General features: G+C 40.8%; 1 protein-coding gene across 2 annotated transcripts in view; it reads left to right on the forward strand.

The window, feature by feature from the left end:
- CCNY (cyclin Y) overlaps positions 1–24240 on the forward strand; it is a 129384-nt gene that overhangs the window by 61092 nt on the left and 44052 nt on the right. For both annotated transcript variants that reach the window (XM_063125613.1, XM_063125620.1), the window contains exons 2-3: positions 13731–13805; positions 24021–24055. In XM_063125613.1, the coding sequence (XP_062981683.1) occupies positions 13731–13805; positions 24021–24055 (110 nt within the window). The remainder of the gene's footprint in view (positions 1–13730; positions 13806–24020; positions 24056–24240) is intronic.

Genomic DNA, 24240 nt, shown 5'->3' on the forward strand with positions numbered 1-24240 from the left:
ATCCTGTATAATCTCTCCCTGCCCTCCCCCCCCACTTCTTCGCTGTAAAGGAGGCTGAGCCATTAACAGTTTACCATATTCTGTAATGGGAGTAAGGAAAATGAAGTTAGGGGTGTGTGAACCATGAGGCAAAAATCCCTTGACTCCCAATTCCCTCCCCAAACTCTCCCAAACACAAATGAGACAAAAATACTGCCCTATCCCACACTATACTGCTCAGGTATGGGGAAAGATGATCAGCTTCCTGCTTGCTTAGTCATGAACCATAGCGTTGCACTATAGTGCTAGATTGCTACAAGTCAGGGCGGGATGAACAGGAAGCTATTGATCTAGCCATAGATAGGGTGACCATATGAAAAGGAGGACAGGGCTCCTGTATCTTTAACAGTTGTATTGAAAAGGAAATTTCAGCAGGTGTCATTTGTATATATGGGGAACCTGGTGAAATTTACTCTTCATCACAACAGTTAAAGCTGCAGGTGCCCTGCCCGCTTTTAAATCTGGTCACTCTAGTATAGCTCCTACAGCTTTGACTGTTGTGATGAAGAGGGAATTTCACCAGGTTCTCCATATATACAAATGACACCTGCTGAAATTCCCTTTTCTGTGCAACTGTTAAAGATACAGGAGCCCTGTCCTCCTTTTCATATGGTCAACCTAGCCATAGAACTCCGCAGTCTTGTGTTATTGGGGAGACTAGTGATGGCTCATAAGTTCCAGACCTTCTTGGATGAAATGGATTTTCTAGATCCATTGCAATCAAAGGCCATGGCTAGATGAGGGGGTGGAGGGCGAGAATCTCACGATTTTATGATAGCGAGATCATCACCCTCGTATACAGGCAGTGTGCAACGTCCCGGGATGAAGAGGACGTCGCACGTGCCATTTATTTTTATTTTTTAATTTGAGAAGAACACATGAGCGCTCCTACGAAAAAGGTAAGTTGTTTTTTTTAAAAAAGGTGCCTCCAGTGTGTGTGTGTGTGCGTATAACTGCATGGCAAATATATTTAATAATTACATATTTCTGTGTTGAAATATATGCAGTAAAAATACTGAGAAGCTTCAGTTCCTATTTATTTTCTAGCTGGAGGCTGTTGGGTGTATACTTTACATGGGAATATGTTAATAAATTATTTAGATATTGTTGGTCAAGAGAGGGGCTTCTTTTAGTACAGATTCTCCAATGTCTTAGTTTATTTCCTCTAGATGGTAGTGGATTTGGAAAACTGTGTTTAAATACTGTCATTTGTTAGCCTGATAATTTTGTCCTTGTTGCCATGTGAATGTATTTTGGAAGGGGTGGGGAAGAAAAGAGAAGGGATGGTTTTGTCCTTTACGAAGCATCATTTACTAAGCACCATTTTTTTGTATTCTCCAGAAAAGATTGCAAATTATAATTTTGCATATTAAAGAAGCAGCTGTGTTACCCTTGAAATCACAGATTCAACTGTGCCAGTAGCTTCTAATTATTTTCTGTTCGAAGAGTTCAAAGTGATCTGAATAAGGTTGTTTTCTCCTTGTCTCTGTGACTAGGCATAATAAATGGGTCAAGTTCATTATAAAATACAGTCCCCCACCCCCAATCCCATAAACAAAAAAATTAAGTTAAAACTCAGTGATATGATAGAATCTTTCAAATATGGACTTAATGAGCTTCTGTAGTCAAGAAAATACATACTTGAGGCTTCCTAATGTATTGCAAAACGTAGATATTTGAACTGAATGGGCATTTAAATAAAACAAAACAAGGGGTGCATATAAGATGGAGTGTGTGTGTATGTGTGAACCAAAGAATGATATTTCTATCCGAAAACTTAGTCTGTAATCCTACCCATTTTCCTTTGAGTAAGGCTTGAACACAGTGGGACATACCTCTGAGTAGACATTGATAGGATTGCACTGTTAGTACTGAAGAAGTGTGGTAAAAAACATAACATGTATTTATTACTGGACTGGACTGTGTCACTGCTTTACACACTGATCTGGTTTGCACATAATAATAACCCAGAGTATAAACTGAATATGAGTTGTTATTGAATCGTGGGCTGTCGTTATATGTGAACACTGCACTACGCTTTAACTTTCAGTTGTTGTCTATGAACAACCCAGGAAGAGAACCTGGTTTGTTGTTGGATAAACAACTGTGGGTTGTTTATAGCAAATAATCCATAGTTAAACCATAGTGTAGAGTTTGCATGTAATGACAAGCCACAATTCAACAGCAACCCAGGCTCAACCCATACTCTGGTTTGTTGTTTGTGTGAACCAGCCGTTACCTGTTTTGCACATAATACTAACCATGGTTTATTCTCCTACCCAGGGTTTGTCTGGCAGACAATCAAACAAACCATGGTTTGTTTTCCCAATCCCTGGCTTGTTTATTTTCCACTTCCTTTGTCTGCTCCCTCTCTCTATCCCAAATGTCTTTGCAGCTCTATAGTCCTGGTGTGTAGATTGGCTAATTTTTTTTTATTGCTCTTGCCTGCTGCATCTATAGCTGTGCAAAACAAGCCATGAACAACCCACAGTTCTTGGTTTGCACATAACAACAACCCATGTTTTAAAGAACCAGGAGTTCATAACCCAACAGGAAAACATGTGTCCCCTTTCTGGATTGTTTATGGCTGACAAACTAGGGCTTGTTAGCATGGCCGTGTTCATTCATCAGAACAACCTAAAATTCAACAACCTATTCTATGTGCTAGTGTTATATGTGAGCAAGGCGATTACGTTTTTAGACTTAAAAATCAAAAATATGAATGCAATACACAGGCACTCTCCTTAGGTAGCCAGGATTGCCTTCATCCTCCTGTTGAACTTCATATCTTAAAAAGCACAAGTTTGGTGCTCTATAAGATATGAAAAGAGCCTCATGTGGCGCAGAACGGTAAAGCAGAAGTTTCTGCAGCTGAAACTCTCCCCATGGCCTGAGTTCGATCCCAGTGGAAGCTGGTTTCAGGCAGCCGGCTCGGGTCGACTCAGCCTTCCATCCTCCCGAGGTCGGTAAAATGAGTACCCAGTTAGCTGGGGGAGAGGTAATAACGGCCGGGGAAGGCAACGGCAAACCACCCCGCTATAAGGCCTGCCAAGAAAACGTCAGCGAAAGCTGGCGTCTCTCCAAGAGTCAGTAACGACTCAGTGCTTGAACGAGAGGTTCCTTTCCTTTCCAAGATATGAAAGGGCCACATGGCACTTAATTTTTTGAAGCCTTAATTGATACTTCTAACTACTTTCAGCAAAGGCTCTTTATTCTTCTGCTATTATGAGAAGGGACAAAAGGTTCTATTTTAGCAGTTTTAAGGCTTTTTAAGAAAATATCAGCTGAGGATATAGAATTCTTTACCCAACTAGCAAATTCTGCGATTGTGTGGTATAATAGCAGCATACACATAGCTCTGATGATATGGCTTATTTTAGCAGAGATTTGTGAGGGAGGGGGACGACTACAGCTCCAGTTCCTTAATTACACTCCAAACATAACCATAATGCAATGCTGATTGCTGTTTCAAGCAAGAAATGCTTTTGCTTGGCGTTTTCTGGGTTGTTGCTTTTTGTGTGTGCTTCTGTGCCTGTGCTTGGACATGTTTAACTTAATGCTTTCAACATCTGTAAGAAATGAGTGAAATAACTGTAAAGATACCTCTTTTAATAATAGAGGGTAACACTGAACAGCAAAATTTATGTCCAGTAATTTAATGGTGTCTCTGAATCAAGACTCTGTGTTCTTCAGAAGTAACATTAAATGATTTTCCCGACATTCTATCAGAGGGGGCGGGGAATTAACTGCCCTTGTAATTTTGTCTTCTTCGGACTGTCACATATTCAACAACCATGAAAATGGTTCCCTCCTATTTTATAGGCTTGCCTAATATATATGCAAGGGTGATGTTTGTTTGTTTGTTTTGGTTACAAAATCTTTGCTTGGTATTTTTCTGCAAGCACATTTCATATTCTTTTGACATGTGAATGTTTTAGGAGCAGGCTATATCCTTGAAATGATAATGCAATAGCACTGACAGGTTTGTCCCTGTTGGCTTGGACTGGCGACCTGATGTTCCTCTGGGAGATTTAACTTTCTTCCTTTTTACTAGAGCACAAAAAGAATTGGGCAAACACTTGCTTTTCATTGTCCTTTCCTATCTATGCAAATTAACCCTTTTTAAATTTTTTTAAAAAGAATTCATTTGTACTTGAGTCAAAGATTGTGCTCAATAGCTCCTTATTCCAAAGGAGTTTCACAATAGAGCAACTGAAATTAGAAATGAAGAGATTCTCTTTCACTGGGACATCCTGGTAGTTGTAGGATTTTCTTCTGTCTAAACATGCATAGGATTACACCTTTAAGTTATGATGATAAAGAACATAAGCATAGATTCAGAGGAGCTTCTTCCATTGGAGGGAGCTTCTTTTGGTGTCTTTCCATCCGGAAGTTTCGGATCAGGCCTTGAAGCGGTTTGGGGGGGCTGGTGCAGAGCCCTAGTGCATGGGGTGTTTGACTATGAATGAATGCATGTGCATGTTTTCAGTGTGTGGTGGGGGAGGGGTGTAGTTTTCTGTGTGTGAGTTGTGGGGGGATGATTTAGAGGTGATATTCCTATTAAATAATGCATTTTGACCTATAGACCTTCCTCTCCAATTTGTTTGCTATAATTGGCATGACATATATTTTGTAATAATGGCTGATAATTGTTCATCCTTCTTTAAAACCTTTTAAAAAAATTTCAGGGTAGCCATTATAATTATCATCATCATCATCATCATCATCATCATCAATCTCTCTCTCTTTTCTTGGTCGTGGTGGTTTTTCTAGATGAACATGATGGGCTTTGCCAAGTCATGCTGTCTTTTACTGATTCAGAAATTTCTTGACTATTGAACATGTTTCAAGTATGATTTCTTTCTGGATGTTGGTGTGGATGTATTTTAGTAGGCCTAATTTCTGACGATTTTCTGAATCATCATCATCATCATCATCATCATGTGATGCTGGTGACTGATGTGACTAATGGAATAATTGTGACTTTTTCCTGCTGCCACAGTACTTTAATTTCAATAGCCAGTGGTGTATATTTTCTTCTCTTTTTCTCTTTTCTGCAACATTTTTGTCATTAGGTATTGCTGTCAATGAGGTAGTTGTGGTTTTCTTTTTTGTTTATCTGGGAGTAAGGTTTATTGAAATCAATGGGACCATAATAATAAGCATCATAATAATGTGATGCTGGTGACTGATGTGACTAATGGAATAATTGTGACTTTTTCATGCTGCCATAGTTCTTTCCATAGCCAGTGGTGTATATTTTCCTCTCTTTATTCCAGTGATTTTAACATTAAGATGTTATGTAGAACAGGTTTGTCTTAATTGTGTGCTATGAAATTAGACATGTGACCAAGGCCCTTGGGGTCTGGGCATGTTGGTGGGCACACCCTTTGGGGACTGGACATGTTGGTTGTCACTTCCCCTTGGGGCGGCCATGTTGTCCTCCTTTTGGTTTCCAAAATATGGTCACTCTAAGTTAATACCCTGGAAGACAGAAACAAAGTGATCTTGAAAGGCCGGAGCGCTGGGCTGAAAACAACAGAATAAAATTTAATAGGGATAAATGCCAAGTTCTACATCTAGGAAAAAGAAACCAAATGAACAGTTACAAGATGGGGGATACTTAGCTCAGCAGTACTACAAACAAGAAGGATCTTGGAATTGTTTTAGATCACAAGCTGAATATGAGCCAACAGTGCAATGTGGCTGCAAAAAAGGCAAATGCTATTTTGGGATGCATTAATAGATTTGGAATAGCTTCCAAATCGCGTGAGGTACTGGTTCCCCTCTATTTGACCTAGGTTAGGCATCATCTTGAGTATTACGTCCAGTTCTGGGCACCACACTTCAAGAAGGATGCAGACAAGCTGGAGCATGTTCAGAGGAGGGCAACGAGGATGATCAGGGATCTGGAAACAAAGCACTATGAAGAGAGACTGAAAGAACTGGGTATGTTTAGCCTGGATAGGAGAAGATTGAAGGGAGACATGATAGCACTCTTCAAGTACTTGAAAGGTTGTCACACAGAGGAGGGCCAGGATCTCTTCTCAATCCTCCCAGAGTGCAGGACACAGAATAATGGGCTCAAGTTACAGGAAGCCAGATTCCAGCCGGACATCAGGAGAAACTTACTGACTGTTAGAACAGTACGACAATGGAACCAGTTACCTAGGGAGATTGTGGTCTCTCCCACGCTAGAGGCCTTCAAGAGGCAGCTGGACAACCATCTGTCAGGAATGCTTTAAGGTGGTTTTCTGCATTGAGCAGGGGGTTGGGTTGGACTCAATGGCCTTGTAAGCCCCTTCCAGCTCTACTATTCTATGATTCTTAAATCTATCCTGAAAGTTCAGGGCAGGAAATGCTTTTAAAAATGATTGCTAACAATAAAGCATTTAAACCTTCCATTGACTTCAATCAAAACTTTTTCTTTTTCTTTCTTTCGTGGAAAATGTGGGGGGGGGGAGTTTACCCCCTCTCTTTCCTATAGCACCATGGTCCCAATCCAAATTGAGGCTACAGATGCTTACAAACTCATAAAGAAAGTTATCACAGAGAGCTCCACCTCCACTGTGAGTGATTACCTGAATGTTTAGCCTTAAAGTTTTTTCACTTAAAGATGTCTGGTCTGTTTTAGCAGCCACAGGGTGTGACAATGTGGGGCTAGCAATGGCATGCTTATTTTTTCTTGGATGGACTCCTCAGATTCCAAGGATGGCAGTGCAACTTCTCAGAGGAAGCTGGTGGCTCTGGTGTCAGTGGGGCAGTGAATCTGCTCAAGGTCTCAGTCAGAACCAGTGAGAACTCTAAAGCAACTATCCAAGGTTCTTCCACACCTTGGATAGCTCCGTTAAGAGTTCTGACTGAAACTCAGAGCGGATTCATTGCCCCAGTGACATGGGAGCCACCAGCCTCCACTGCAACCTAGATGTAGAGGGGCAGGTCCCTGGGGTCTTACTGGAGAACTGAGTCCTGAGGAGGTGGAAGCCTTATGATATGGTCCTGTAACGGAGTCCCCTCTCTGAACAGGAACCTCTTCTTCTGAGGAGAAAGGTTCATGGTCCCCGTCTGTAACAGAACCTTGCTTTGCCACTAAAACTTGAAATGGTATTCATGTTTTCCAATTTTAAAGTGCTGCATTTATTATTGGAGTCTAGTACAAGTCAGGCGTGTGAATGTGGCTAAGCATAAGTGTGAATGTGGCTAAGTATAAGAAAATGAGTTCTTAACTCCCCCCCACCCCCAGGAGTTAATGTGTGTATCCTTGCCCCTTCTTGAAGTTCATGCCTGTAACAGTTTTTAATAAAGTCAGTCAACAACACTTTGTTTCCTGTTGCACACCAAGGAAAGCTCTGAGAATTCCTGAGAAGCAGCTGGTTGCTAGGATACCTGGCCTTCATTCTTTTTGTGATGGTCTCCTTCCTGTGAGCTAATGAGTTTAAAGAATTTCTCTTTAAAATGATGCCAAGATACCTTCCCTTTTTCTTTTCTTGGCATTCCTTGCATAATTATATTTCTTATCACTGTTTAAAAAAACACCAAACATTTGGGTCACTCTGAAGTGATGAATTTTGCACACCTGGAGCCATCCATCAGAAATTTCCTTACTAATAATATATCATCAAGGTAATTTCTTCCCTTCCAGTGTTTGGGAGCCAGATTATAGAACTGGACTGTGTAGGTCCCCAAATATGTCCTATGTCCTGGCTGTTGTATGCATTGGTCACTAAGCTCTGCTAAATGCATTTCCCTAAAAGTAGTAAATGTTTAATAGGCCAACTTTGTCCAAACAAGATGATCAACTCCTGTTTTGGCCTTAGGCATGAACTTAAGGAACACTTGGCTGCTTGATTTGTGTGCCTAAATCTTATAAGCTCATCTCAGAAACTGCTTTACTGCTGTTTACATCATGAGGATGGAAGTTGCCAATTTCCCCCCTATCTTCCTCTGTTCCTGCACCTTTTAACAGCTGCTTGATGTTGTTGTGAGCATCTGACTATGCTCATCCTCATGTGGTGGAAAGCTTCCCCTGCTGATTTCTGCAAACCAAGTGGCTGTGATAAGCAAAAGAGCAGGTCAGGCGGGCTTCCCTGCCACAGGACCATCAATTGTTGGTCCTATTAATTAGGGTGACCATATGAAAAGGAGGACAGGGTTTCTGTATCTTTAACAGTTGTACAGAAAATAAACTTTCAGCAGGTGTCATTTGCATCCATGCAGCACCTGGTGAAATTCCCTGTTCATTCAAGAGTTAAAGCTGCAGGATCCCTGCCTAGCGTGACCAGATATAAAAGAGGGCAGGGCTCCTGCAGCTTTAACTGTTGTGATGAAGAGGGAATTTCACCAGGTGTTGCATGTATACAAATGTCACTTGCTGAAATTCCCTTTTCTCTACAAGTGTTAAAGATACAGGAGCCCTGTCCTCCTTTCCATATGGTCACCCTAATTAATGGATCATCCTAAAGAGCCATACACCTGAGGTCCATTTTCTTATGCTCAACAGAGAATTGTGGCCAATCCTGTCTCCCTGATGACCATAGGATGCCTGTGTTTGAAAACTGTGTGTCAAATTCACACCTCTATTGGTTTTTAGGAGCAGGAGTGAAAAATATACTGTGTGAAGAGGATCTGTAACTTCAGACTATGGGTGTAGAACCTTAGGAGGTTCCAATCTAGCCCTCCATGGGTCCCCAGAAGGTCACACTCCCCCAGCCACTGATGGTTTCCTGGTGTTTGTGCTAAAACACGCTGGTAATTTTTGTGTTTGGCCCTGCCCATTTTGCTTTCAGCCACACCTGCCACTGGGAACTTCTCCAAACTGGAATTCAGAATGAAAGAGCTTTTTCACCCCTGCTTTAGAGAAGCAGCTAGCAATTGAATTGGGTTATCAGTCCTGTCCAAGATGGAGGCCCCTTACATTTTTCATTCGTCTCCAATTGCCCCTGGAAGGCTACATGGACATGTCGAGGAGAAGGCTGGGTTAAAATCCTCCTCCTTCACAGGCTAGACATTTATATGCAGAGAGATTTTTACCTGGGGAAGAATTCAAACATGCAGCCTCCCACCCCCCATCCCCCAGAGAGGTACAGACCAGAGAGGTCCGTAGAAGGTGCTACTTCCTATGTGCTTATTTGAAACAGCTCTTACTCATTAGTGAAATAAAGGACATGGTATGACATCAACATTCTTCTTACCGCCTGCAAATGGCAGACAAAACAAAACAAAACAGTGAGTTCAGGAATCCAGAACACAGGAAGGCACAGTTATGGAGAACCAAACAGGAACCATTGACCAGCCTGCCAACAGCTGCTTTCTGCTGCCCAAGTCTGGAGTCAAAGCTGTCCTTGGTGACGCAAGTTTAACTGAAGATGTGCCTGGGTTCTTAGCGATGGTAATACCTGTCAAAATGGGCCATAACAAAAACTGGAGGTAGAGGTCATATTAGACTGCAGCTTAATGTTGTCCGGGGAAGGGATCATAGGAAAATACGTTTGCTTTGTCAACAGAGAAATTGATGCAAACAGCTTTTTCATTGTTCTCAGTGGGAAGGGATGGTTTCTCCATTCAGTTGCATTGGCCCACAACAATGGGCTGGTGGAAGATAGCTGGAGAGCCACATACGGGCGTTAGGAACTTACTGTTGCATGACTAGATTGGAAACGTGCTATTGCAAATCACCCTCCTTCTTCTCTCCCTCTGTCTGTGCTTCCTCCATTCTTCTTACAATGGAATCACCCTTCCTCATTCATGAAATTTATGGGGGGATCCAGCAGTGGAAGCTGATGGCACCAATGTCAGCGGGGCAGCGAATCTGCTCCAGAAGAGTTCTGACTGAAACCCGGGGCAGATTCACTGCCCCACTGATCGGAGCCAGATATCATGCTCTTTCACATGCAGTTCTCCCATGTTGCTCCACCGCTTCTTCCATCGTCTTTCTTTCCACCAAAAAGTTGTTATGGAGGAAAAGATGGAATACCTGCATAATTCCTTTTTATTGGTAGCACTAGGATCTGTCGCCTGGAAGCATACTGTGTGTGTGTGTGTGTGTGTGTGTGTGTGTGTGTGTACACGCACGTGTGTACATGTATACGCACACACCTCATACAAGTAAAGCTGATGTAAGTAGAAATGTCCTGTCCTGTTTCCCTTCCTGCGATTTGGGAGGGGAAATGTCAGTTGCCACAGATGTTAGGTTAAGTATGTTAACCTATTTTTGCACTCAAAAGGAGTTACTATCCTTAGCAATCTCATTGAATAATAACCACCCAGCTAATAGCAACACAGCATCACATAATTAGCTACAGCATTTTAACTCTTGTGAGATACCAAGCAAGGGACTATGTTCTGCCCTTAGCAATATTGTGGAGGTGGGAAGGAGATACTAATAAAAATGTGTAATTACCAACTTCATGTATTCAGGCTCTAACAAGCTTTTCATCTCATTTTGGGCAAATACAGTCTATCCTGCTTTGATGGCTTTGGCTGTTACCTTTAAGCAGGTCATGCTAATTAGAAAATTATTTCTGTTACCTCTTCCTGCCCACAACACGACCTCTTATTGCGGGTTTTGTTGAACTGAAGAATAATAATCCCCCCCACCCCTAATAGTGAAGTGGATATGTCATGCTAGGCCTGAAAGCAAGCAGAGGGCAGAAGTGGGCCCATACAGCAGGGGGGACCCCCATGGCACGCAGGAAAATCCTGCGTTTTGGGTGACTCTTTGCCCATCCACATAAGCAGGTGACAGCAAGAGATGTGCTTTTGTGCTGCCTTCATTTGGCTACAAAGAGCACAGCAAGGGCACAAGTTCTTCGGAAACTGGGGCTGGGGGTTAGACTGAAAGGAAGGAAGCAGCTTGTCATAAGAACAGCAGAAGAACTGTGGTGGATCAGATGAAAGTCCTATTTAGTCAAGCATTCTTTTCACACCGTGGCCAACAAGATGGCTATGGGGAGCCCACCAGCAGGGTGAGAGTGCAATAGCCCCCTCCTGCTTGTGTTTCCCAGCAACTGCCTCTGATACTGGGGTATAGCTACTATGACTAGTAGCCATTGATAGCCTTGCCTTCCATGAATTTGTCTAATCCCCTTATAAAGCCAGCCAAATTGGTGGCCATCACTACATCTTGTGGTAGCAAAATTCCATAGTTTGACTAAGCGCTGTGTGAAGAAGTATCTTTGTATCTGCCCTGAATTTCCTACCATTCACCTTCATTGGATAAGCCCAGTTTCTAGTATCCATTTTCTCCACAACATATATAGTATTACACTCTTCTATCATATCCTCTTTTACTTGCCTTTCCCCTAATGTTGTAACCTTTCCTCCAGCCCCTTAATCATTTTGGTTCCCCTTTTCTGCATCTTTTCAAGCACTACGATATCCAGAATTGTGCCCAGTATTCCAACAGTTTAGCAGTTTTATTTTCAATTCCTTCCACAATGATCCTCAAGATGGAATTTGCCTTTTTTTTCTTCACCACAGCCCCTTTCCTGGTCAGTCACTGCCAGCTCAGACCCAATCAGTGTATATGCAAAGTTAGGATTTTTTTGCCCCAATGTACAGCACTTTACATTTGCTTACATTGAAAACCACTTTTGCCATTTTGATCTCCGCTCTTCCAATTTGGAAAGATTGTTTTGGAGATCTTTGCTGTCCCTTTTTCTTCTAATCACCCCCAATAATGTTGTGTGATTGGCAAGCCTAGCCGCCTTGCTGCTTACTTGTAACTCTGGATAATTTATGAACAAGATCATTTGCTTCCGATCAGCCTGGGGTCAAAGTGGGAGAAAACTTGAAGAAAACCCCCTTTAGCATTTTCCTTGGGCATGTCTTCTCTGAGCCATATGTCTCTCCTGCACCCCCATCCTGGAGAGGACCCCAAAGAGTTCTTTCTCCTTTTTACCCGTCTTCTCCATCTTTTTTCTCCACTCACATGTCTCAAGGAGCCAGCTCTGAGAACACTCACCGAACCCCGTCTGCCCCAGGAGGTTGCATGACAGCTTGTGCAAAGGGACAGCAGCCGTGGCTTGTCTGGAGAGTCACTCCTATGGAACTGAGCCTGGAAGTCTCATTGTAGCCCTTGTGTTTGAGCTGGCCACTTCCTGATTCAAGTCGAGGGACTCCAGTGGCTGACCCTAGAGCTAGGAAGTGGGCATTCAGAGTGGAGAAGGAGAGTAAAAGGATGGAAAGAGTATTTCTACACAAGGCTGTTAATCCTCTCTATCTACTTTTGGTTTTGTCGCAGAATTGAGTTCTGGGCACTGAGTTTTTCCTTTCCTCCTTTTCCACTACATAACCTCTAGGTGGCACTGTGGTATAGTTGAATAGCACAAATACACAAGAGGAATTGCACTTTCTTTCTCTTTCACAATTAAATGCTGCATTTTCCCTACTCTAAAAAAACATATCCCCCAAACTTAAACAGAGAAGAGAAACCATGAGCTCATGATAAACTTCTTGTGTAGAAAAGACCAAAATCTGATTTTTGCCCTGCCTTCCTTTCCCTCTCTGAAGATTTTTCATAGATCCTTGCTTTTGTATTAGTAGCAGAGTAGTATTGCCTTATTAACAAGTCCACAAAATTTGCTATCTTACACCTTAATTTTATTTATTTATTTATTATTTATTTATTAATTACATTTCTATACCGCCCAATAGCCGGAGCTCTCTGGGTGGTTCACAAAAATTAAAAACATTCAAAGTATAAAACAACAGTATAAAACCATAATATAAAATACAATTTAAAAGCTCAACCAGATAAAAACAGCAGCAGTGCAAAATTACAAATTTAAAACACCAAGTTAAAATTTATTTATAGACTGTTAAAATGCTGGGAGAATAAAAAGGTCTTCACCTGGCGTCTAAAAGCATATAACGTAGGGGCTAAGCGAACCTCCTTAGGGAGCTCATTCCACAGCCAGGGTGCCACAGCAGAGAAGGCCCTCCTCCTGGTAGCCACCTGCCTTACTTCCTTTGGCAGGGGCTCACGGAGAAGGACCCCTGAGGATGACCTTAGGGTCCGGGCAGGTACATACAAAAATGACAAGCCTAGCTGCCTAAACCTCCCTATGTTTGTCATTCAAGGTACTGAATTAAATTTTAAAAGTGGTCTTTATAGAGAATTTTCAGCTGGTTCCTCAGTCAGAAGCATTTTTTTCTTACTACATGTTATTAGATCATAAATGACATTTACAGGGCTGTAATAGCACATTTGTATTCTGCAGGGGTTCAGGACATTAAACTTGATTTCCTCCTCCCCCTCCTTTTTGTAACTGGTTAGGCTCAGAGATAGTGACTCTGGCTGAGCTGGATTTTGGACCTAGGGCTCCCTCATCAGAGTGCGTCATTCATAATATTTCTGCACTGGCTCACCATACTGAATCTTGCCTGCTTTCCTAAAATGAACTCTGTTGATCTGACAATAGTTGATGTCCATGTATCAATGATGTGCACATTACGTTATGCGTGTGTATGCAGAAGCAGATGTGATTCATGCATCTACAAAAGCCACTTAAAAATAATATCTGAAGAGACTCTTTCTCTTTAAAAAGAATGGACTGTGGAAGAAGAGGGAATAATTCTGGGTCTCAGGCCATGCAGTTAGTTCAGAATGGATTAATGTGTGGTTGGACAATGAAACATAAAATCCGCTTGTGTCTGTAAGTAACCCACAACATTCCTCTTTCTCTTTCAAGATCTGAACATGGAGTTCAACCCTTCAGATCACCCACGGGCCAGCACAATATTCCTCAGTAAATCTCAAACAGATGGTAAGTAATCATTTTTATTTTATTGATGGAGGAAAGACTATTGACGGACAATTAAAGGTAAAACTATTAAATGCACACTTCATAATACATATCTGGCCTGATTGTAAGACCTTATCTGGTAGCAATTAGGCCAGAGGCATACATTGTTTTCGTTAGCAAATAATTTGGTGCATCAGTTTTACCTGGCATTTATAGGGCAAGTTGTCTAATGCATAGACTCAAGATGTCATAGGCTCAGATTGCTTTGTCAGCAACCAACCAAAATGGAAAATAATCATGAGAAGTCTTTCATCCTATATTTATTTATTAAATTTATATACCACCCCATAGCTGAAGCTCTCTGGGCGGTTTACAAAAATATACATGTTTGTTCATGAATATGTTCCAATAAAGTTGTTGGGGATGGCAGTCTTTTTGATGATTTATTTTAATTTTTAGGGCAATAACAAAAGAATCTGAGAATGAAGAATGCTCTTGCTTCCTTTTGATCGGAAAAAACAAGAAATTGTTCTTCCGCAGTGCAATACACTAAAGTCTGCAATGGGCTTGATACAAGTTAAATATATGCATTTAACTCCCATTTCCCAAGACTACTTTTGTGCTCATGAGCTATTGATTCTCTCAATTCAAGTGAGGATTCCTTGTGAATGAATCACTGAATTTACTCTACTAAATTATTTTTTTAGTTTTTACTCCAAATCCTTTGTGTTTATCTGTTTCCATTATACAGGCACAATCGATTAATTAAGTGTTTTGTAACTGATATACTGTGACATCTATTTCTCATCTAAGATTATATAAATCTTCTTTTGAAAAGAATGTAGAATAAGACCTCACTATGTTAAATCATTGTGCTGTTATATAGATAATATACATCTGTATTTCAAAGTTCTGCAAAGAACGAAGAAGATTTACAAAGTATGGTCTTCTCTTATGCCAAATAAGTACAAAAGAGTAAATCATCTTTTTAGTACAGTCTGTTATGTGTGTAAGTGAAAGTTTGATGGCTTGTTGGTTTTGACCTTGTCCTTAAAACACTAATCAACACTTGCTTTTATTTGGTTGGTTATTTTTTGTTGTGGTGGTTTTTGTTTTTGTATATAGAGTGATTTTCAGGATTAGACAGCACATTATGCATGACTGCATTAAATGTCTTTTTTCTTGATTGGATTGTTAACTATCAGCAGGGAGAGGGGATGAGGAACGGTACTGTGTTGAACATCTGTTTTTTACCAGCTGCCCCCCAAACCAAGTACCAGCTGGGGGTGGATCTTCATCAGGACCATGGTTTAACAGGTTAAATCTCTGTGTGCCATGTTTTTTGACCCTGGTGCGTTCACAACAACCAATTCAAGACACATTAAATGCAACTACACATTTAGTGTAATGTGTAGTTTGGCCCTCAGGAAAACTTACTACAAACCTGTAATGCAGGCCACTCTACCATTGGCTGAGAGATGTTTATTTGCTCAAAGCCCCCCAGTTTTTTAAAGGCCAAGCAAGGATTTGAATCTAGGTAAAATACACATTTTCCATTGGGACCACACAGTCTCTTTTGAAATTATGACTTTAAAAAAACAATTGGCAAGAATTGCTTATCAGAAACCTTTTGGAATAATTCTTCAGCAACTTAATTTAATATGAGAAGCTTGCATTTGCTAACGCTCCTGCCAGTTACATTTATTCCACAAAGTTGTGGTTGCTGATTTATATTTCATTCTTTAAGGCAGCACAGTTTAAAAATAAAACACAGACATCCTCCTTGCATTCATTGATCAGTGGAGTTGAACATCATTTATTAGTCTGGATTTTTACTTCCCATGGAAATTAACATTGTTTGCTTTAGAGTGCTTCTTGATATAATCATCAGAGGGAGATTCATTTGCTGTTAGATTTTTCAATCTGTAATGTTTGGGCTTGACTGATTATAGTCCCCCCCCCCCCCGCAACACACACACAGAAGCTGTCATGTCTAATAAATGTCTAATAAATGGCAACCGTCTATTAAAAGTTTGCTAGAAATACCTGCCAAAAATGGTAGCCCTGTGTTGAGTTCCCTCTGTCCCCTCTGTAACATCATGTCTTAACATCCAGGGGCAGTGTCAGATTTGAGAGGCCCTGGACAAGCTGTCCTCTAGGCCCTTCTTCCAGAGTTAACCACGGCGGAGCCTCCCCAGGAAATGAAAACAGCAGCAGTAGTTGCTGTTGCAGCTGTTTTGTTCACCACATCTCTGTTGAATGCGGGATTGAGCAGGCGCCCAGCCTTACGACTTGCGGCCTGTTCTTGCATAAATTTACCAGGCCAGGGATGGGGACAGGCAAAGCAGAGCTGATGCATCAGCTGCCACCATCCAGAATGCCTTTGAGTCCCAACATACACTATGTTGGGACCCAGATCATTCTGGGGTAATAAAGATGGCTGTGTGGCTGCAAATACTTTGTGAAGCACCTGTGAATTTTTATATCTATCTATCCATCTATCTATCTATCTATAGTTAAATATATATTTAGGCCTTAGCTAGACCTCCCTGTTATTGCACAATGGAGGGGTGAAGATCTCGCAATATTTTTATCGCGAGATCCCCCCTCAGAGGGAGAGGCGTCACACCCGCCATCTTTTTTAATTTTTAAAGAGGCAGCAGCGCATGAGCGCTCATGCGCAAAAGGTAGGTGGTTGGTTTTTTTTAAATTATTTTCCCCGCTCCCCACCCTGCCCTCGATGGGCGCAGTGCTCCTGAGGAACTTGTGCCCTGTGCGCAAGTCCCGGCTCCTCGCAAGGAACTGCAAGGAGCCGGGACAAACCGCGGCGCCCAGCCACATGAGCCCGAGACAGCGGAAAAACCAGACCTAAAGGGTAGGGTGAGATCCCGGGGCAAGGGAGAGATCATCCCTCCCAGATCCCGGGATCCCCTGTGCATCATGTGGACTCACAGGGATGATCCCAGAGATTGTCCCAGGATTTCGCCCTGTCTAGCTATGCCCATAGATAAAAGTGTCAGCTTCAGTGGGGCCCATGGTCCCTAGCGTTTGTGCCACCATGCCAGATGCTGACGTTAGGACAGCTGACATATTGCAGTGTATGATTCTGTGACCCTCTTGTGTATCATTGACTGTTAAATGTCTGGTCAGGGAAATCCACACCATACTGGTATCGGAACATGGGGATTTATTTATTTAATGAATTAAAAGCCTTATAAATAAATTTCTCTAGGTGTTGTAAAAACAACAACAGTAGCACATAAATATAAATAAAATGCCAATAAAAACAACCAGCAATATAAAACTTAATAAACATGCCCATGCGGCAAAAATGATAATCAGATATAAAAATTGAAATAACATCACTAGGACTAAAACAATAAAAACCTAAAATTACTAAAATACTGAAGTGAAAAGGAGATATTTATTTTTAGAAACATACATATTTCAGCCCCATTTTTGATGATGTTTGCCTTCTACCTTCAGTCCAGAGAAGCATCCTGCAAATTTCATTAGGAGCTGAAACTAGGATGAACCCAAATGGGAGACTGATTTTTGTGGACACTTTTGCACCACCTCCCTTCTTTCAGTGGTTTTTCAGTGTGTGTGTGTGTGTGTGTGTGTGTGTGAGTGACCGTCATAGTACCATGTAGCCAATCAGACTTGGTATGTCACTGAGGACAATCTCAGTCACTCTCACATTGAATGGATGGTGGAAGGGGGAACATGCCAGTTTATTCCCAAGTCAAGTAAACTACTGTAACTTGGCAAAGCAGCAAGTGTCATCCTGATTATTTGGTGGGTGGTGATGGTGGTGGTGGTGGTGGGGAGGATGCACTTCCTTTCACACTCCCTTCCCAACGCCTATTATAACATGGCACTGTCTTCGTTTGTCCTCTCTTCAGCATCATCAAGTAGTAACTATATGGTGCTGTGACATTGGTGATGAAACACCAGCTATCAAGAGTCATGAAAAAAAAATGTGGATAGCCGCAAAAGGATTTGGGGGGCAGAAACTTCCACATCAACTTTTCACATTTGGTGCAGTAATTTATAGTTCCAATATGAGCAGCGAACATAATATTCCAGTGATTGTTAAAATGTCTGATATTGCAGACTACTTATTCTGATTTTGTGTTCTTTGCAGTTTACAATGTTCTTACTTTAATAGCCAGAGTTCAGGAAGCCGCTTGAAAAGCTTCTGAATTATGAAACTCAACTCCTTTTGTTCTGCAGTGCAACTGTTCTGAACTTGTAGAGGGAAAACATTGCTATGTACTGGATGTATTTTTAAGTCTGTATTTGGATGCATGGCCCCCAGTTATATTTCCCAAGGCCCTGGGTCTGTTCCACAGAGCCCTGAGTATCTATTGATGCCAGTGGAAGGTGTTTTTTCCCCAGTTTAATTGCTACGAAAGGGACAATTTTCAAGGGGATTGTAGCTGGGGAGGGAAGGGTTAACTGTCTCCTTCCCAAGTGGTGCAAAACCACTACCATCCCCATTAAAATCTTCCCTTGCGTAGCAATTAAGCTTTTAAAAAACCTTTTCCCATTAGGTTGAGATGCTCTTGGTCATGCTGCAAATTAATTGAAGAGTTTATTTTATTTGAGATGATTTGGATAAGAAATTAATTGGCTGGCTTTGCCTCCTGTGAAATTTAAATAAATCCAAGTAATCATTCTTAAATTTGCATATAGCCTTCCTCGACGGACCACCTACAGATTGTATTGGTTTTCTGATTTTAAAAACTTCTCAGTATGGTATTTTATTTCTTTTATTGTTCACCACTCTGGAATCTGTTCAGATGTGTAGCAGTATATAAATGTTATATAAAAATAAATATATAAAATCTATAGATAAAAAACAAGATTTATTTATTTATTTATTTATTATATATCCCTACTGTCCAATAGCCAAAGCTCTCTGGACGGTTCACAAAAAGATATGCAGATTTCATATTTCCCAAGGGCCTGGACCCCAAAACTTCTAAGTGCCTAGCAATGCCCGAATTTGGATATTTATCAGCCTAGGCACCCCAATCCATCACTGTTTGGTTTTCAGCCTTTTCCTCCAGTTTTGTTGGAACTATTTTTATATTCCATCATCTGAAAAGAGTTTTCGTCTGTGTGGGGGAGGCAAGTAATCTGTCTTATTATATTATTATTTAAACATTTCTTGGCCACCTTTCAGAGCAGAAGCCCTCCCAAGGTGGCTTACAGCAATAAAATACATAAAAACAGTTAAAATTTTAAAAGTGATAAAAACGTAAGCACAATAAAATAGCAATAAAAACAACAATAAAACCAGAAGCAACAACGAGAACAGCAGTAACAGCAGTCATATCAAGAGAGGTTAAAAAAAACACCATGTTTTCAAGGCCCACTTAAAAGCTTGTAATGATGGAGCATGGTGGACTGCTGATGGCAACTTGTTCCAAAGGTGTGGGGCCACTGCAGAGAAGGCCCTCTCATGTGTGATCTTCCACCTAATTGCTGTCACAGGTTGACAAATGAGAAGGGCGTCTCTTTCTGATCTTAAAAGTGTAGGCAAGCTGATATGGGTGAAAACAGTCCTTCAAGTACTTTGGTAGGGTGACCATATGAAAAGGTGGACAAGGCTCCTGTATCTTTAACTGTTGCATGAAAAAGGAACTTTAGCAGGTGTCATTTGTATATATGCAGAACCTTGTGAAATTCCTTCTTCATCACAACAGTGCAGGAGCCCTGCCCTCTTTTATATCTGGTCACTCTAGTATAGCTCCTGCAGCTTTAACTGTTGTAATGAAGAGGGAATTTCACCTGCTGAAATTCCCTTTTCTATGCAACTGTTAAAGATACAGGAGCCCTGTCCTCCTTTTCATATGATCACCCTAACTTTTGTCCCAAACCGTTTAAGGCTTTAAAGGCCCAAACCAGCACTTTGAATCAGGCTCAAAACCTCACCGGTAACCAGTGCAGCTGCTGCAATGTAAGCATTATGTGATCAAATTGCTTTGCCCCTACCAGTACTTGGGTGGCTGCATTCTGTTCTTTGGAACATCCTAAATTTGCTGTGAGAAGAGGGCCTCACAGCTAGGTGTGTGCTGGCTCTTGTCAGCTGGGTGGACTTCTGCAAACATGAGAAGGTTGAAGTACCCCAAGTGCCAGGACTGCAGGAATTGGGAGTGCTGAAACATACCAAGTCCCTGAAATGAGAGCCATTGAAAGATAGCCAAGGGCAAAAAACGACAACATCAAAAAAGTAGCTGTGTCTAGAGTGTACTCCGTTTTCAACATTAGGTCAAAACTGTTTTATTTGAACAGTGATGTTGGTTTTTATTGTTGCTGCTGGGATTTTACAAATTATGTTTTGTTGGTATTTTACTGATGTTATGTCATGATTCCTGCTGATTTGTTGTCTTACTGTTTTATAACTTATATTTTATTGATAGTATGCTGTGACTAAATTTCTTTACTTTGTCTTTTTCATTGTAAGCCTTGAGATTTTTTTGCAATTAAAAAGTTAGGTCACAAATACGTAAAATTAATAAATAGCTTGCTTTATTGTGTCTAGTCCATGCTTTCTGGCATTTATAATAGGCATACAGGTTCCTTTTTGTGTTGTTAGGGAGACCATGGTATCTGCATATTTCTGATGCTCTGGATTGCAGCCCAGATCTTCACAGAAACTGGAACATTTTTATTGTTATGCAACCTCTCTCTCTCCCAAAACACTGTTTAGAATTTCTAAATTTAGGCCATGCTTGCAAAGATGCGAAATTCCATTCCCAAAATAATACCAATAGCATTGTAGAAGCCAAAGAAGTTGGCAAGTATGTTCTGGTGTTAGGCAGAAATTCAGTACATTCTGCAATGGCTATGCACAAAAAAGAAGGCATATGGGGTGTGTACTCTCATAAGCTGGTCAGAAGAAGATGCTGCATTGGTCCATCATTTTTTTGTGTGTTCTGACAGCAAAGAGAAAAACGGAATGGAACTCTAACCAGAAATGGGCTACAGGTTACTCTTGATTGCCATTTTTTTGATGAAAAGGCAGGTTGTATTGATTTTTTTCGATACTGCTCAGTAGCCGAAGCTCTCTGGGCCTTTAACAAAAATTTAAAACCACAAGGTACAGCATAAAATATAAAACTTGGAAGCTTCAAACAACAATATTCTAGTACAACCAGAATAAAACCTAGCAGCAGTGCCGAGAGTTAAAATACAAATTTAAAACAGCAGAGCCATTTTATTTATTTGTAAATCAAACCATCAATCAGCATGTATCTCCTTGAGAAGGCCCACCTTGTATTTTGACAGCTACATACCATCTAACTTTATTGCTTAGGAGGGGGAGTAAAGCTACACATGTTAGGAGTGCCTTCCTGCCTCTTTCCTTAATACAGTGGCAGTTCTAATCACACGGCCACTGATATGTTCCATTTTATTTTCTGTCCTGATTTTTTTCAAATTTATTCATGATGTCTATCAGTCTTGGGGAGAAGTAATTTTAGGGAGCTGTAGGTGGCTTGGAGATCTTGATAGGTGGTGTTTCTCTGTATTAAATAACATAAAAATACCCAGTGACAACTCAAAGGTTGCCAACATGTCTTCTTCTCTCTCTGTTCCAGCTTCTGAGGGGACTATTTTTTAATGTTAGTGCACCTCTGCAAACTTGCTGTATTTAGACAGAATCAGATCACTGACTCTATCTTGCGCAGTAGTTCCCCAAGGTGTTGGGTAATGGTCTTTCCTAGCCATGCCACCCATCAGGGCTGGCATCAAGTGTAGGAATTGGTTGGGCATTTGCTGAGGGCACCCAGCATGCGCACACTGACAAGAGCCCCCCCTGGAGATGCGCCTTTTCTTCACCATCCCACTTGTTCATCTGCCTCTCACTCTGACTCAAATAATGGTGGAGGGGCAGTAGATGCCACCGTCTGCATGTCTACTTGTTTATCAAGCAACCAAGTGGTAGCAAGGATAAAAAAAAACAGGAGGTGGAGCAATAGCGGCTCGGGACAATGGTGGTAAGACAATTGCAACCAAGGCCACTCAAAAACCTGGAGTCGGAACTGAGATGTCCAGCCCTGGAAACTTCTATCTTGGACTTTGTTCATGTGAACTATGTGCTCCCCCCATCCATTCCGAAGCACAGTACTAAAGATTTCATTTATTTTGAAAATGTCCCTCCAACCCTTCATTCTCAACACCTCTGCAGGCAGCTGACCTTTCTTGAATGTATAGGAACAATTCTTCCTCTGCTTTGGGCAAGGCATGGTGGGATTTTCATCCACAACCCCCACTTGAATCCGCTTGATTGCCAGGCTTAAATCACAGAGAGTTGTTTTCTTGCACAACAGGTAACAAATGGATGCCATATATAAAGCTTTGCAGCATCTATGGATACAGTTCTAATTGGGCATTTTAAACTTTGTGCCTTGATGTTAAAAGGAGGGTGGTTGATGAGCAATGGTAAACTAATGTTGGGGGTTAAACCACTAGAACAGTGAGAAAGGCCTTGTTTGCCTTGGAGTTTAGTTGGTCTCCATTTATAATTGCTTTAGGTACAGCCTCCTGATCATTGTATTTATTTGCTGCCAGTACAGTTGTCAGCTTCAAAAGAGGAAAAGGAAATCCAATTATCGTTTTAGGACTTGAGAAACGGAGATGATTTCTCTTTGAATTCATGTAGTCCTTCTCTTAGATCAGTACTAGGCAATTCCCCTAACGAGAAGAAATGTAGCTTTTATTCCTGCACTAAATTATTTAAAAGCTATCGAAGTGCGAGAGGTTATAATTGATGCATATTATTAACTCAAGGATATTGCCTTTTGTCCTTTTGAAGTCTCCCACTAAAACTGTCTCTTACACATTGCACAAAAGAATAACTGAAAAGCATAATAACATGAAAAAAAAATGCTTTCCCACTTTTAATGCCACCCAACTTATTCTTTTCTACACTGTCATATATTAGAACGGGGAACTGGGCTTTAAAAATAAAGCATGGTAAGAAACTTTGGCTGTCCCATAAGTTAGCTTTAAAAAAGAAGATTGAAATCATGTTTTAGGGGGAAATTAGCAAGAGCGTCGTCTGAACTTTTCAACCTTGACGCTAAACCTATTCAACTTTGTTTAATCCTTGTTTTTATGTCAGGCATCACATTTTTAACTAAGTGTTCCTGTCACCTAGATGAAACAGATAATTATTATGTTTGATTTTCCAGTTTTCTGAGGTCACTGTGCCTTGTGAGCAAAGGAAAATGTTATGAGATTTTTCTGAGAACACTTAGGCAGGGAAAATTCTTACGCATGTCAGAATTTGAGAATGCTGTTAATATGATGTCTCCTGCATCAGCCATTAAATGGGTTGGCATTTTGGAGCTGCAGTGAACAGCATGCAGATGGAGGCAAAGGGGATGTTGGAGTGAAACAGCGCTGTACCCAGTAGTCATAACTTATGGACATCTCTTATGCTTAGATTTCCATTCCAAAAGGGCTGGTTTGATGTCTACTTAACTGAAGCATTTCATTTGAGATTTTACCATTAATAACTATTTTTGCAGGCCAATCTCCTTAAACGTTTTAACCCCATTAAAAACATTTCACCACTAGGTGCCATTCAAATGTATCAAAAGCTTCTTTGGTCTTGGGAGCAAGTTCAAACCAAACTGAAGAAATGAATCATAAGACTGGTACTACTTAATTTAATTTAAATATATTTTTATTCTTTAGGTTATGTATCACAAGTATCCTGTTACTGATTAACAGTATAACAGTGAGTTTAAACTAAAGTTTAAGTAGGGTGACCATATGAAAAGGAGGACAGGGCTCCTGTATCTTTAACCGTTGCATAGAAAAGGGGATTTCAGCAGGTGTCATTTGTATATAGGAAGAACCTGGTGAAATTCCCTCTTCATAACAACAGTTAAAGTGCAGGAGCTATACTAGAGTGACCAGATTTAAAAGAGGGCACCTGCAGCTTTAACTGTTGCGATGAAGATGAAATTTTACCAGGTTCTCCATATATACAAATGACATCTGCTGAAATTCCCTTTTCAATACAACTGTTAAAGATACAGGAGCCCTGTCCTCGTTTTCATATGGTCACCCTAGTTTAAGAGATCCCCCCCCAATTTTTGTTAGCTTTGTTTCACAAAGGTTATAACTTTTTGTTTCTGATGATAGGTGCTTCAAAAAAAAGTTAACTGAGATCTAATCATATAATGTTTATACAACATGTTTGTGTTTTCACAGTGAGAGAAAAACGGAAGAGCCTCTATATAAATCACGTAAGTGGAAAAAATACATTTTGGCTCAATAGCATGTTTTGAGTATACACTGTTAAATCTAAAAGTCTGTTTTGCAAGCCAGTCAGCTATCTAAACGTACAGCAGTGAAATGCCAAAGGTTACTGAGAGACTGAGGGAGAGACGTCAGTGTATTATGTGGCATAAACCTGAAGAAGCCTATGGCA

The sequence above is a fragment of the Elgaria multicarinata genome, chromosome 1 (genome assembly GCF_023053635.1).
Source record: "Elgaria multicarinata webbii isolate HBS135686 ecotype San Diego chromosome 1, rElgMul1.1.pri, whole genome shotgun sequence".
NCBI classification, from domain to species: Eukaryota; Metazoa; Chordata; class Lepidosauria; order Squamata; family Anguidae; genus Elgaria; species Elgaria multicarinata.